This window comes from Meles meles, chromosome 16 (genome assembly GCF_922984935.1).
Source record: "Meles meles chromosome 16, mMelMel3.1 paternal haplotype, whole genome shotgun sequence".
Classification (NCBI taxonomy): Eukaryota; Metazoa; Chordata; class Mammalia; order Carnivora; family Mustelidae; genus Meles; species Meles meles.
The window spans coordinates 12,420,630-12,437,146 of record NC_060081.1 but is presented as its reverse complement, the minus strand read 5'-3'; the positions used below and the strand labels follow the sequence as shown (position 1 = coordinate 12,437,146).

At 41.0% G+C, this 16,517-nt stretch overlaps 1 protein-coding gene across 2 annotated transcripts in view; it reads right to left on the bottom strand.

Moving 5' to 3' along the window:
- Nucleotides 1-11,934: 11,934 nt before the first annotated feature.
- The window catches only part of EDAR (ectodysplasin A receptor), an 87,476-nt gene continuing 82,893 nt past the window's right edge, over nt 11,935-16,517 (bottom strand). For both annotated transcript variants that reach the window (XM_045981150.1, XM_045981151.1), the window contains exon 12: nt 11,935-14,593. In XM_045981150.1, coding sequence (XP_045837106.1) covers nt 14,271-14,593 — 323 coding nt within the window. In that variant the 3' untranslated portion in view covers nt 11,935-14,270. The remainder of the gene's footprint in view (nt 14,594-16,517) is intronic.

Below are 16,517 nucleotides of genomic sequence, written 5' to 3'. Positions count from 1 at the left end.
AACCCATCAATATGCTGCCTACAAAAAACTCATTCTAGACCCGAAGACACCTCCAGATTTAAAGTGAGGGGGTGGAAAACAATTTACCATGCTAATGGACATCAGAAGAAAGCTAGGGCGGCAATCCTTATATCAGATCAATCAGATTTTAAGCCAAAGACTATAATAACAGATGAGAAAGGACACTATACCATAGTCAAAGGGTCTGTCCAACAAGAAGATCTAACAATTTTAAATATCTAAGCCCGTAACATGGGAACAGCCAACTATATCAACCAATTAATAACAAAATCAAAGAAACACATAAATAATAATACAATAATAGTAGGGGACTTTAACACTCCCCTCACTGAAATGGACAGATCATCCAAGCAAAATATCAACAAGAAAGTAAAGGCCTTAAATGACACACTGGACCAGATGGACATCACAGATATATTCAGAACATTTCATCCCAAAGCAACAGAATACACATTCTTCTCTAGTGCACATGGAACATTGTCCAGAATAGATCACATCCTGGGTCCTAAATCAGGTCTCAACCGGTATCAAAAGATTAGGATTATTCCCTGCATATTTTCAGACCACAATGCTCTGAAGCTAGAACTCAATCCCAAGAGGAAATTTGGAAAGAACCCAAGTACATGGAGACTAAACAGCATCCTTCTAAAGAATGAATGGGCCACCAGAAAATTAAAGAAGAATTGAAAAAATTCATGGAAACAAATGATAATGAAAACACAATGGTTCAAAATCTGTGGGACACAGCAAAGGCAGTCCTGAGAGGAAAATATGTAGCGGTACAAGCCTTTCTCAAGAAACAAGAAAGATCTCAAATACACAACCTAAGCCTACACCTAAAGGAACTGGAGAAAGAACAACAAAGAAAGCCTAAACCCAGCAGGAGAAGAGGAATCATAAAGATCGGAGCAGAAATCAATGAAATAGAAACTAAAAAAACAATAGAACAAATCAATGAAACTAGGAGCTGGTTCTTTGAAAGAATTAATAAGATTGATAAACCCCTGGCCAACTTATCAAAAAGAAAAGAGAAAGGACCCAAATAAATAAAATCATGAATGAAAGAGGAGAGATCACAACCAACACCAAAGAAATACAAACAACTATAAGAACATACTATGAGCAACTCTACGCCAACAAATTGGACAATCTGGAAGAAATGGATGCATTCCTAGAGACATATAAACTACCACAACTGAACCAGGAAGAAATAGAAAACCTGAACAGGCCCATAACCAGTAAGGAGATTGAAACAGTCTTCAAAAATCTCCAAACAAACAAAAGCCCAGGGCCAGATGGCTTCCCAGGGGAATTCTACCAAACATTTAAAGAAGAACTCATTCCTATTCTCCTGAAACTGTTCCAAAAAATAGAAATGGAAGGAAAACTTCCAAACTCATTTTATGAGGCTGGCATCACCTTGATCCCAAAACCAGACAAGGATCCCATCAAAAAAGAGAACTGCAGACCAATATCCTTGATGAACACAGATGCAAAAATTCTCACCAAAATACTAGCCAATAGGATCCAACAGTACATTAAAAGGATTATTCACCACGACCAAGTGGGATTTATTCCAGGGCTGCAGGGTTGGTTCAACATCTGCAAATCAATCAATGTGATACAACACATTAATAAAAGAAAGAATAAGAACCATATGATACTCTCAATAGATGCTGAAAAAGCATTTGACAAAGTACAGCATCCCTTCCTGATTAAAACTCTTCAAAGTGTAGGGATAGAGGGCACATACCTCAATACTACTACATACTATATTGCAATATTACTATGAAAAATCCACCACAAATATCATTCTCAATGGAGAAAAACTGAAAGCTTTTATGCTAAGGTCAGGAACACGGCAGGGATGTCCATTATCACCACTGCTATTCAACATAGTACTAGAAGTCCTAGCCTCAGCAATCAGACAACAAAAAGAAATTAAAGGCATCCAAATCGGCAAAGAAGAAGTCTAACTATCACTCTTTGCAGATGATATGATACTATATGAGGAAAACCCAAAAGGCTCCACTCCAAAACTGCTAGAACTTGAACAGGAATTCAATAAAGTGTCAGCATATAACATCAATGCACAGAAATCAGTTGCATTTCTATACAGCAACAGCAAGATAGAATAAAGAGAAAGTAAGGAGTCAATCCCATTTACACTTGCACCCAAAACCATAAGATACCTAGGAATAAACCTAACCAAAGAGGCTAAGAATCTATACTCAGAAAACTATAAAGTACTCATGAAAGAAATTGAGGAAGACACAAAGAAATGGAAAAACGTTCCATGCTCCTGGATTGGAAGAACAAATATTGTGAAAATATTTTTGCTACCTAAAGCAATCTACACATTTAATGCAATCCCTATCAAAATACCACCTATTTTTTTCAAAGAAATGGAACAAATAATCCTAAAATTTATATGGAATCAGAAAAGACCTTGAAGAGCCAGAGGAATGTTGAAAAAGGAAGCCAAAGTTGGTGGGATCACAATTCCAGACTTCAGGCTCTATTACAAAGCTGTCATCATCAAGACAGCATGGTACTGGCACAAAAACAGACACATAGATCAATGGAACAGAATAGAGAGCCCAGAAATAAACCCTCAACTCTATGGTCACCTAATCTTTGACAAAGCAGGAAGGAATGTCCAATGGAAAAAAGACAGCCTCTTCTACAAATGGTGTTAGGAAAATCAGAAAAATGAAATTGAACCATTTCCTTACACCACACAGAACAATAGACTCAAAATGGATGAAAGACCTCAATGTGAGAAAGGAATCCTTCAAAATCTTTGAGGAGAATACAGGCAGCAACCTCTTAGACCTCAGCCACAGCAACGTCTTCCTAGGAACATCGCCAAAGGCAAGGGAAGCAAGGGCAAAAATGAACTATTGGGATTTCATCAAGATCAAAAGCTTTTGCACAGCAAGGGAAACAGTTAACAAAACCAAAAGACAACTGACAGAATGGGAGAAAATATTTGCAAACGACATATGAGATAAAGGGCTAGTATCCAAAATCTATAAAGGCTCAGCAACTCAACACCCTAAGAACAAACAATCCAATCAAGAAATGGGAAGAAGACATGAACAGACATTTCTGCAAAGAAGACATCCAGATGGCCAACAGACACATGAAAAAATGCTCCACATCACTCGGCATTGGGAAATACAAATCAAAACCATAATGAGATACCACCTCACACCAGTCAGAATGGCTAAAATTAACAAGTCAGGAAATGACAGATGCTGGCAAGGATGTGGAGAAAGGGGAACCCTCCTACATGTTGGTGGGAATGCAAGCTGGTTCAACCACTCTGGAAAACGGCATGGAGATTCCTCAAAAAGCTGAAAATAGAGCTACCCTATGACCCAGGAATTGCACTACTGGGTGTTTACCCTAAAGATAAAAACGTAGTGATCCGAAGGGGCATGTGCACCCGAATGTTTATAGCAGCAATGTCCACAGTAGCCAAACTATGGAAAGAATCTAGATGTCTATCAACAGATGAATGGATAAGGAAGAGGTGGTATATATATACAATGGAATACTATGCAGCCATAGAAAATGAAATCTTGCCATTTGTGATGACGTGGATGGAACTAGAGGGTATTATGCTTAGCGAAATAAGTCAATCAGAGTAAGACAACTATCATATGATCTCCCTGATATGAGGAAATGGAGATGCAACGTGGGGGGGGTTGGGGGGAGGAAAAGAATAAATGAAACAAGATGGGATCGGTAGGGAGCCAAGCCATATGAGACTCTTAATCTCAGGAAACAAACTGAAGGCTGCTGGCTGGTAGCGGATAGGGATAGGGTGGCTGGATGATGGACATTGGGGAGCGTATGTGCTATGATGAGTGCTGTGAAGTGTGTAAACCTGGCGATTTACAGACCTGTACCCCTGAGGATAAAAATACATTATATGTTTATTAAAAAATTAAAAATTAATTTAAAAAATGAAATACAAATACTCCTAAGAGACTACAATGAAGAATTATATGCCAACAAATTGGACCGTCTAGAAGTGGAAGAATTACTAGAAACATGTAGCCTACCAAAAATGAATCATAATGAAATAGAAAATCTGAACTAGAAAGGAGATTGATCTTTAGTTAAAAACCGTTTAACAAGCAAAATTCAGGACCAGATGGCTCCACTGGTAAATTCTAGGATGTGTTCAACAAAGAATTAATACCACTCCTTTTCAAAATCTTCAAAAAAGTAGAAGAGGGGAAAATCTCCCAAACACATTTTATGAGGCAGCATTAGGCCAACCCTAATACCAAGACCAGACGAAGATATTACAAACAAAATAATAGGTCAATATCCCTAATGAACATAGATGAAAGAGTCTTCAACAAAATATTAGCAAACTGAATTTCAACAATACATTAAGAGGATCTTACACCATGATCAAGTGAGATTTATTCCAGGGATGTAAGGATGGTTCAACATGTGCATATCAGTCAATGTAATACATCCCAAAGACACAATTAAAGATAAAAATCAAATGATCATCTCAACAGATACAGAAAAACCAGTTGAAAAATTCAACATCCATTTGTGATAAAAACTCTTAATAAAGTGGGTATAGGCAGAAACTTACCTCAGTGTAATAAAGGCCATATATGACAGGCCACGGCTAACCTCATACTCAATAGTGAACAGCTGAAAGTTTTCCCTCTAAAATCAGAAACAAGACAAAGATATCCATTCTCACTACTTTTATTTAGCATAGTATTGGAAGTCCTAGCCAGAGAAATTTGATTAAAAATATAAATAAAGAGCATCCAAACTGGAAAAGAAACAAAATTGTCACTATTTGCCGATGACATGATATTATATGTAGAAAACCATAAAGACCCCATTAAAAAACTGTGAGAACTAATAAATTCAGTAAAGTTATAGAAGACTAAAATCAATACACAAATCTATTGCATTCCTTTACACTAATAATGAAGTAGCAGAAAGAGAAATTAAGAAAATAATTTCTTTTATGGTTACACCAAAAAGAATAAAATACCTAGGAATAAATTTTTTTTAAGTTTTTATTTAAATTCCAGTTAGTTAACATATGAATTAATATTAGTTTCAGGTGTATAATATAGTGATTCAACACTTTCATACAACACTCAGTGCTCATCAAAGTGCACTCCTTAATCCCCATCATCTTTTTAACCCAAGTCCCCTTCTCCTTCCCCTCTGGTAACCACCAGTTTGTTCTCTACAGTGAAGAGTCTATTTTTTCATTTGCCTCTCTCTCTCTTCTTTCCCCCTTTGCTCTTTTGTTTTGTTTCTTAAACTCCTCATATGAGTGAAATCATATGGTATTTGTCTTTCTTTAACTTATACATTTTCTTAGCAAAATGTTCTAGAGCTCCATCCATGTTGCTGCAAATGGTAAGACTTCATTCTTTTTTTTTTTTTTTTAAAGATTTTATTTATTTATTTGGCAGAGAGAGATCACAAGTAGGCAGAGAGGCAAGCAGAGAGAGTGAGAGGGAAGCAGGCTCCCTGCCGAGCAGAGAGCCCGACGCGGGACTCGATCCCAGGACCCTGAGATCATGACCTGAGCCGAAGGCAGTGGCCCAAACCACTGAGCCACCCAGGCGCCCCGAGACTTCATTCTTTTTTTCATGGCTGAGTAATATTCTATTTTGTATATATACCACATCTTCCTTACCTATTCATCAGTTGATGGACATTTGGATTCTTTCCATTATTTGGCTGTTTTAGATAATGCCGCTATAAGCATCAGGGTGCATGTATCCCTTCAAATTAGTATTTGCATTTTTTTGGTAAATACCAGTAATGCAGTTGCTGGGTCATATGGTATTTCTTATTTATTTGTTTATTTGTATTTCTATTTTTAACTTTTTGAGGAACCTCCATATTGTTTTCCAGATGACCACACCAGTTTGCATTCCCATCAACAGTGCAAGAGGGTGCCTCTTTCTCCACATCCTTGCCAACACCTGTTGTTTCTTGTGTTGTTGATTTTAGCCATTCTGATGTGAGGGTGTGAGGTAATAGTTTGTTGTAGTTTTGATTTGAATTTCTCTGATAATCTGTGATGTTGAGCATCTTTTCTTGTGTCTGTTGGCCATCTGTATATCTACTTTGGGAAAATGTCTATTCATGTCTTTTTCCCATTTCTTATTGGATTATATTTTTCTGGGTGTTGAGTTTGATAAGTTCTCTATAGATTTTTGGATACTAACCCTTTATCAGATATGCCATTTGTAAATATCTTCTTCTATTCCATAAATTTCCTTTTAGTTTTATTGTTTCCTTCACTGTACAGCAGCTTTTTATTTTGACATAGTCCTAATAGTTTACATTTACTTTTGTTTCCCTTGCCTCAAGAGACATATCTAAAAAGAAATTGCTATTAGCCAATGTCAAATAAGTTACTGCCTGTGTTCTCTAGGATTTTAATGGTTTCCTGTCTCACATTTAGGGCTTTCTTCCATTTTGATTTTATTTTCATGTATAGTGTAAGAAAGTAGTCCAGTTTCATTCTTTTCCATGTTCCTCTCCAGTTTTCCCAACACCATTTGTTGAAGAGACTATCTTTTTCCCATTGAAAATTCTTTCCTGCATTGTTGAAGATCAACTGACCATATAGTTATGGGTTCATTTCTGGTTTTTCTGTTGTGTTCTATTCATATGTGTTTATTTTTGTGCTAATGCCATACTGTTTTGGTTACTATAGCTCTGTAATATAATTAGAAGTCCAGAATCGTGATGCCTCAGCTTTCCTTTTCTTCCTTCCTCTATTCCTCCCTCCCTCCCTCCTTCCCTCCCTTCCCCCCTTCCTTCCTTCCTTCCTTCCTTCCTTCCTTCCTCTCTCTCTCTTTCTTTTCTAAGATTGATTTACTCATTTGAGGGAGAGAATGTGGTGGGGGGAGGGGAAGAGGGAGATGGAGAGAGAATCCCAAGTAGACTCCATGTTGAGCAAGGAGCCCAACATGGGGCGTGATTCAACCACCCCAAGATCATGACCTAAGCTGAAACTAAGAGTCAGACACCCAAATGACTATGCTACTCAGGCACTGTCCAGCTTTGCTTTTCTTTTTGAAGATTGCTTTGGCTGTTTGGGGTGTTTTGTGGTTCCACACAAATTTTAGGATTGTTTGTTCTAGCTCTGTGAAAAATGCTGGTGATATTTTGATAGAGATTGCATTAAACGTGTAGATTGTTTTGGGTACTATAGATATTTTAACAATATTTTTTCTTCCAATGCCATGAGCATATAATGTTTTTCCATTTCTTTTTGTCATCTTCAACATCTTTCATAAGCATTCTATAGTTTTCAGAGTACAGATCTTTTACTCCTTTGGTTATTCCTAGGTATCTTATGGTTTTTGATGCAGTTGTAAATGGGATTGATTCTTGGATTTCTCTTTCTGTTGCCTTGTTATTGGCATATAGAAATAGAACAGATTTCTGTATATTGATCCTGTATCTTACCACCTTTTAAAAAATTGTTATTTATGTAAGTAATCTTAACACCCAGTGTAGGGCTCAAACTCTTGACCCTGAGCCAGCCAGGTGCCCCTGTATCATGGGAATTTACTGATTTTGAGTATCAGTTCTAGCAGCTTTTTGGTGGAGTCTTTCACGTTTTCCATATGGAGTATCATGTCATCTGCAAATAGTGAAAGTTTGACTTCTTCCTTGCTGATTTGGATGCCTTTTATTCCTTCTTGGAGTCTGATTTCTGAGGCTAGGACTTCCAATAATATGTAAAATAAAAGTGGTGAGAGTGGACATCCCCATCTTGTTCCTGACTGTAGTGGAAAAGCTCTCAGTTTTTCCCCATTAGGATGATATTAGCTATTGGTTTTTCATATATTTACTATAGGTTGAATACCTAAGAATAAACTTAACAAAAGAAGTGAAAGACTTGTATATTGAAAAATACAAGATATTAGTGAAAGAAATTGAAGGAGACACAAATAAGTGTAAAGATATTCTTTACTCAGAGATTAGAAGAATTAATATTATTTGTAAAGTTTCCCAGGCGAGGTAAACACAACACCAGGAAAGGTGGGCACAAGGCAAGATTTATTAAAGGCACTCTCCAGTGAAGTTTCAGGGCTCAGGAGAAGGGGAGCCAGGAAAGTCAGGCCAGGAGGAGGTGGGCACCCTTGGGCAAAGTTCCTCAACTCCAGAAAGGGGAGTGGGGGAAGTTGCACTGGGAGGGAGTTGGGGGGGGGTGTCTTTTATCTGGCCAAGGCAGGGCATGGGCTCACATCCATATATGGTAAAGTATTTGGTGATCGGAGGGTATGGGGTGGGGGGTCCTGATACTTCTGTTTCCTGCATGGGTATTGGGTTACCTATGGAGATGTGACCTGGGCATACATCCTTTTGGCAGGAGAGTCAAGGGTTAAGGAAGGGGGTGAGGGGCTGGAAGATGGCAGGCCCCAGGGGTTATTTCTATTGTTCCTCTTGCATTCCCAGAGCCACCGACCCAACATTATTAAAATATTCATACTACCTAGAGCAATCTACAGATTCAATGCAATCCCTATCATATACCAATGATATTTTTCAGAGAAATAGAACAAAAAGTCCAAACTTTGTATGGAACCACAAAAGACCTTGAATACCCAAAGAACTGTACAAGTGTACTGTATGATCTCACTTTACATGGAATCTAAAAAAGAACCCAACCCAGCAAGCTCATAAACACAGAGAACAGATTGGTGGTTCTGATGAAGTTCTAGAACCTAGGTGAGGTTCGGTGGGCTGAGGTCTGGAGCCAATGACCAAGGTGAGGTTCGGTGGGCTGAGGTCTGGAGCCAATGACCAAGAAAGAATTCTTGAGACATCTTTGGTGCAAAATGGTGGTTTATGAAAGCACGGGGACAGGAAGAGCTGCTGCCCCGGGTTGTGAGGGATGGCAGGTTATGTACCCTGAGGTTGGGAGCAGGTGAGGGGAAGGGAGGTTTCAATGGAGTTTTCATATGCTAAAGAGGGCCTACAAGGTGCTGGGAGTATCCCGGAGGTCTTCAGACTTGATCAATGTGGTCTTTTGGCAAGCCATTAACATCAAGATAGTTGGGAGATTCCTGTCTTGCAGGCAAGTTAACTATTTGTTTCTCATTTATGGTGGTCAGGGGTGCCTGAGGAATGCTACACATATTACTGAGGGGAGCGGATGGAGAGGTGGGTGCAAGGTACCAGCTTTTGCTTTGTCCTCAGCCAGCCTCCTGCTCCCTCATCAGTTCCAAGAATTGAGGGTGGGAGAGGGAGGAACGGATGAGTTAACTGATTTTTGTCTCTTTGTTTTTTTTAATTTAAATAAACGGAAGGGAGATTAAAAAAAAAATCCAGCCTCTGAATTAGAAGGGGCCCTGCCCTCACCTGTCATGTGCTATTAGGCGGATGCAGGACCTGGAAACATAGACCTCCTCTGGGTGTGGGGTTACTAGTGTTTGCTCTTGGCTGGCGGGGTCCCTTCAGGTCACCACAGCAGACCTCAGAAATCTGTGTGCCAGCATTTTCTCTGGTCACAATGACTGCCTCTTCTCTCCTGCACTGGTATTTTCCCTTGTACTAATCATTTTGTAATCATGATCATCTTTCCTATCAGAATTCCATTTGGAAAGTTCTTTGCAATGAGTTTACTAGTTTCTATGCCCTTCAGGATTAAATAATGTAATGATACATGCCAGATGGAGTACTTTATTACGTGATTCTCACAATTTTAATAAAAACACAATACTGTTTTAATACTGTATTTAATGCTGTAATTTAATATTGTAAATCCCTATTTACAGATGAGAAAACTGAAGCATAGAAAAAGGGCTCAAAACTGCCTTTAAAAGAGTCCCACATGGGTGATTATGAGAGAACAGGAACATTTGCCCTCAGGGAAGTCGTTACGCTGGATGTGTGAACTGATCAGGATGAAGAAAACAAGGAAGAACCGAGTATGAAGAATCTGTTTCACTGGAATCACTGTGTAACTTTGAGTAACAAGCCAGGCTCAGGGTTACTCTTAGAAAAATGGTTTTAAGCCTTCTCTCCATTTTCACCCTCTGGTTATCTCTCTATGAGTTTTTAAAAAATGAAATACATAGAAAACTTGAACTTCTCATGAGGTCTTTTGGCACCAGAATGAGTAGCTGAGCAGGAACCCTCTGACCCTCCAAAATATCTTTTTAAAGCAACGATGTTTGTGCTGTCTCCAGGTTTACCTGGTCCATAAAGCATTCCAACACATTGGAAGTAGTACCAGAATTTTAGCTTTTTACTACAAAATGCAAGATGTCTTTGAAGGGCTGCAAATGCAGTGAGTGGAGCAGCAAAATTTCCACACAAAGCCAACAACTCTTTAAAGCTTCTAAAAGCCATCATTGTTGCCAAAGTGAATGATTCTCTAGAAATCTTTGGGGAAGAAAAGCATAAGCAAAGCCCTGAATAAAGAGATATCCTCTAATCCAAACGGGGTTCTCATGAGACTCTGCCACACCCCCGGCCCACTGAGGCTGGAGGTGGGGGAGAGCAGAGCTCGTGCGCCCCAGTCAGGGTTGCGGGGCAGGTGGCCCAGGGAAGTCCTTGCTGCTGAGCTCCTGCGGCCCAGCTGTCCGTCCTTTCTTCACAGTTCCCCGCAGGAAGGCGGTCACTGCTTAGTATTCACACAGCAAAATAGCCTCCCCTGGAAAGTATGCTTTGACAGAACACTTCCTCTGAGAATGTTACATTGTCATAGTCCAGTCATCATGTACTTATTGTGGTTGGCAGACCAATGGTTCCTCAAAAACATTTACCCTCTACCCTATGACTTGGGACCATGTGACCTCACATGGATTTTGTAGAAGTGATTAAGCTTGAGATGGAGAAATGATTCCAGATTACCTGGGTGGACCCCACGGGATCACAAGGGAAAAGAGGGAAGCAGGAGGGCGTCAGGGAAGGATAATGCGACCAAGGAAGCAGAGCTTGGAGAGACAGGATTGCTGGCCTGGAAGATGGAAAGGAACCACGAGCCGACAAATGTGGACAGGGGCTGGAAGTTAGAACAGGCAACATTTTCTTCTATAGCCTCCACAAGGAACGCAACTCCATTCAAACTTTGACTTTCGGACTTCTGACCTCCAGAACTGTAAGACTATAAATTCTGTTGCTTTAAACCACTAAGTTTGCGGTAATATGTGGCTGCAGTCATAGGGAACAAACATACCTGTGGATATTTGCATTGCTTAGCCTAATATTTTACCTTGTGTGACTTGACTTTGTTCCTCATAGAGTTAGGGTTATGACTTGCTTTGGCCAAAAGATTGAGCTAGAAGGGATGATGTGCCAGTTCCGGGTGTAAGCCTGACAAAACGTTGTAGTCTGCTCACTATGGCTCTTCTTTCACTGTCATCATGGAGGCATGCCTAACCTAAACGACAGTCTGAGGCCTAGGATGGGGGACAACAGAACAGAGCAACCGCAGTGAGAGTATCCCAACAGACAGTGGCCCCCGCTGAGCCATATCCAACTGAGGCCACCTTACGTCAGCTGAGATCCTTATCGACATCTGAACTGTAGTAATAAATTGTCACTTTTAAGCCACTGAATTTTGAGCATTTTAGCATTACTCAGCAGGAGCTAAGTGATACAGTGATGGCAACTTGGAAAGCAATGCTCCAGGTGTTTGTTTACACAATCTCATTGTAATGTTTGCTTCTGTCAAACACATGGCCCAGGCCATAAAAATGTAGGCAATTCATTTAGGCTGGTCACAATCCTGCAGTCTCATCATACACAGGCAATAACCAGGACCAGAGCAATCAAAGGCTTCTCTACTCACCCACCTCCTCCCTCTGTCCACCCCCAGAAAGAACTCACATTGTAGCAATCTGTTGATCTCCTTTTTATTAGTTTATTGAAATTGTAAAATATAATAAGTTATATATACAAAATTAGACAAAACTATTGAAAATTAAGACTTCACTGGCTAGGACCCATAGCTCTTAGCCTCGGGTGTTCCCTAAATGTTTTTAAGGATAGCCAAACAATGCCTGTCTCCATACAGAATGGCAAGGTGGAATTCCCGGATCCGGTCAGTTATAGTCATTGTGGTCTCATTGATTTGAATTCCATAACGTAGGCTAAAGTCCATCAAAATAGACTTTTCTTGGATTTGTTTCCAAATAAGTGAATGACAAAGGAATGTTTAACTTTGTAAGGACGAGCTCCCTAAAAATGGCAAGTTGAAAGTCACCAAAATGTGGTGTGATGCTGGCTGGACCTCCGGCCCCATGAAATGAGGCCAAGCTCCAGGCCTGGAAACAGCACCCTCTGCTCCTTCACTGAGACTGTTGTTCTTGGGAAACTGCAGGCTGTCTTCTTGGAATGGCACGCTCATCACATGTGACATTTGCTGCCTGATTCAGGGGGAGCCTCTCATCATCATCATCACAAAGCATGAGAAAGGGGCGCCATAGGATTTCAAAGAGGAATTAAAAGGATAATTAAGTTTTGCCATGGAGTATTTAGCTTGCAGGATATACCAGATAGGTTCTGAAAAACAGCAGCAAACAGACACAGCAAATGATGATATTAAATATTCAGGACCTAATTATGATCCTATCACAGTATGTTCTACATTCATTGGTGGGAAATTGCTTGTTGGCTCTGAACATATGACTGATTTCCTCCCCCCAAAGCATTTGCTCAGTCATGCAACTTGTAATTTTAAAAATATCGCTTTGTAAGCCAGAGACTGGTTTTAGTTTAGTAATAACCCATAGATCTGTCATGAGGAAGCTCTGCACGAGCTCTTAAATTAACCCCCGGTATGATCACCACACTGGCGCCCACGCTCTCGGCAGCAGCACGTGTGGTAAGAGAATCTTCCAAGAACAAGGCCCGTTTATTGATCTTCAAACAGATGTCAAACAACTATCGTTACTCTGAGTTCCTCTGCTTCTAGTCTCATTTTACTTGACGACCCCTGGCATTCACTTGGATGTGCACCTTGAAGGCCTGGCATTTCCTACAGCCCCACTTCCCTGTTGCCCACCTGCACCTTACTTCCCTTGATTGCAGAGCCACAGGCTAACCTCTCCTTTGCAGAAGAGACACCGAAGCCTGGGGGGGGAGAAGAAAATGGCCCAAGTTGGCACAACTAGAACCAGGTCCCTGATTCCAAGCCCAGGCCGTCCCTGTGCTGTGAGGCCCCACTTTCCTTGACTGGTTCAGAAACTTTCATGCCTCAAGTCTCATCCACAAGTCTTGGATGCTCAGAATCTACAGTTGTGCTTGGCTGAACTCTTAGGAAGTCACCATTTCTCTTTATACATACATACATACAACAGACCACTCCTTTCTGTTTGAAGCAAAAACAGGCTGACACATCACGGATTGTGTTCTTGAGCATTGCTTCCCACAAAGGGTCAAACCTGACTAAAGATGAGAGTGGGAAGCAATTCATGTGTAATACAAAACCACCGGGTCCCAGGCCCAGGCCTCATGCGGTAGAAACTGGCCACAGACTGGACACAAATCTACCTGACTGAACAAACACACACCTTGTATATCAGTGACAGAAGGCAGGCCACAGAGTGAACTCTTCCATTAGTGACTGGAAGGGCAGTAGGAATACATGTGGCCTCAAGAACAGGCAAAGTCATCCCAGTGAAGCCACAGACGAGTACCGAACCTGACACACTACACGGAGTGGGCCGTCTGCCTTTTGTAGACACGTCACCAGGCTTTCAAGCTGCTTTCTTTATGAGGCTGCCCTCCTTCATCATGCTTGGGGAGCCATCTCCTCCCTCAGAACTTCTCTCACGTTTTCTTAGCATCCCTTCACCCAGACTCTTTGAGGTCTTCTAGCAAGGTGGTTTGTAAACACGTCTTCTCTCTCTCCCTAGGTTGTAAACTCCTAAAGACAGGGACCAGATTCTTCACCTCTGTCATCCCTACATTGTTTGGTTCATCTGAGCACCCAGAAATGTCCCTTGAATGAGTTTATGAATAAATATTCATCCTGCCCAGTGAGGTACAGGTGGGGAGCTGGGAACATCCCAGCTTTAATATTTCATCTTTGGTTAGATTAGAAGATGGGCCTCATTTCCTCTTGTTCCTGGGAACAGCCTAGGGCAAAGCCTGGTGACAGCAGAAAAAGCCTCAATTCTAAGCAGTCTGTTGGCAGCACTCACAGCTCCAGAGCCCTTGTTGGATCCTTGGTGCCTCCCAGGGAGGACAGCCCACAGGCCGGCTCCTCAGGATGTCGTGGGTGGTTGGGAGGCTGGGGGCACAAGCCCGGCCCACTCGAGTATGTCCGCACATAAGGACTCCACAGCATCTAGCCGCTCGATCTGCACCAGTTTTGTGAGCAGCTCTGGGATGCTGTAGCCTGCTGTGCTGATGCGGTCAAAGAGCTGCATGCCATCTGTCATGCCCCCAATCTCATCCCTCTTCAGTCCAAAGCTCTCGGCCAGGTGGCGCCATGTTTTCACAACGGCCTTCTCGGAGTTGTACGTGGAGCTGAGCATTCGGCTTGTCTTTTCAAGGCAGTCAAATGGCAGCTCTGTGGGGCTGAGACCTGCAGAGACGAAGGGCCACCATCAGACATTGTGAATGGCAATTAACAGAAGCTCAACACAATTAAAAATTACTTTTGAAACTTTAAAAAAAAAATTAAAATAAAACACAGATGCAGAAAACCACACAAAATAAATGCATAGCTTGAGGTTAAGTACACCCAGGACTTTGCCAGCCCCAAGAGAAGCCCAAGTATCCTAACCTCAGGAATAGCCCCCTTTCCTCCTAGGAAAATAGCCACCACAATGTTAGAGTAATCCCCTCAATACCACTGTTAGCAGTCACCAAAGTCTTGAGTAGGGGCTACCTTTAGTTGGGTGACCCTGTTTCCCCTGGAGCTGGGCTGAGGAGGGAGTCAAAGGAACAGTATCACATCCCTTTATGGGGATAGGAATCACCTTTATGAAGATACTTTCAAAGACAGCCTGAAGTTGGTGCTACCTGAGTCAAGTCGCCACCATCTGATGGTTCTCAGCCTTCCCTGCACATTAGACTCACCTGGGATATTGGGGGAAAAATGATGTATTTTCACTTTTGGATGATGGAGTAAATATGTTTTTCCTTTTTCCATCTGGTAAGTACAGCTAAAAACCCTGAATGATATGTACAAAGCAAACATAAAGAGACTCTATGGAGAAAAAAGACAGACTGGGTCTTGGGAGTAGAGCAATGATGCGTGACGTAGTGCTGAGTTCCTTGGTTTCCTTTTGCCTCATTATCACAGACATGGAGCTGAAGAGTCCAGCAACCCATAAATACCAATAACAAACAAAAATAACCCCAACAGAGGCCTGCTCTCTCAGCCAAAGCATTAGGAAAAGAGATGCTCAGCAAGAAAAAAAACATTTAGACAATACCCACTTGTTACAGCTGAACACCACAGAGAAAACTGTGGCCCAGTCCCCACCAAGGCCAGCAAAGGCTGTAAGAGCCTGGAGGTCCACCTTCAGAAGGCTGTAACACTGCACCAGTTGTTACGGAAGGCCAAGTTGAGAGTCTGCCCTCTCCAGTGCCTTAGTGGAGACCACACAGAGAAACAGATTCCCACCCCACCCCCCTGCCAGGAACAAAAAGAAGCCCCTACTTGGGTGTCAATGAAGGGTGAATGGGAACCTAGACATCTCCTGCCACAGAGATATCAGAAGAAACAAGCTACATCAGAAGGCTTAAATAAAATCCAGAGTCTCATAACATGACATAAATCTTCTAGTTTTAATAGAAACCAACTCATCACATCAAGAACTAGGCAGATCTCAAATGTTCTTAATTTTATTTTTGAAAATATTTCCAAAAAGGGGCAAAGAATGTGAGGCAAGTCAGTCAAATCCTCTGTTGTTGTTGATGGCTAGGAAGATCTCAAATGAATGAAAAAAGACAAAACCAGAGATAACAGAAATGTTAGAATTATCTGATACATATTTTAAAGAAGCATGATAAAAATGCTTCAACAAATAATTACATGCATGCTTGAAACAAATGAAAAAATGAAAGCCTTGCAAAAGATAGAAAATATAAAGAAGAACCAAGTGCAATGTTAGAACTGCAAAAAGACAATAATTGAGATCAAAAGCTGAGTAGATAAGCTCAATAGCAGAATATAGACAGAGGAAAGAATTAGTTAACTGGATAATAGAATTGAAATCAAAAGCTGAGTAGATAAGCTCAATAGCAGAATATAGACAGAGGAAAGAATTAGTTAACTGGATAATAGAATTGAAATTATTTATCTGAACAACAGATATAAAATAAACTGAAAAACAGAGTCCCAAGGACCTGTGAGGCTGAAACAAAAGATCTCACATTTGTGCCATGGACGCCTAGGAGAGGAGAGAGAGGGTATGGATGAAAAAGGAAATAATGGCTGAAAACTTCCCAAACTTGGAAACTGACATAAGCCTACAGATTCAAGAAGCTGAAAAAACTCC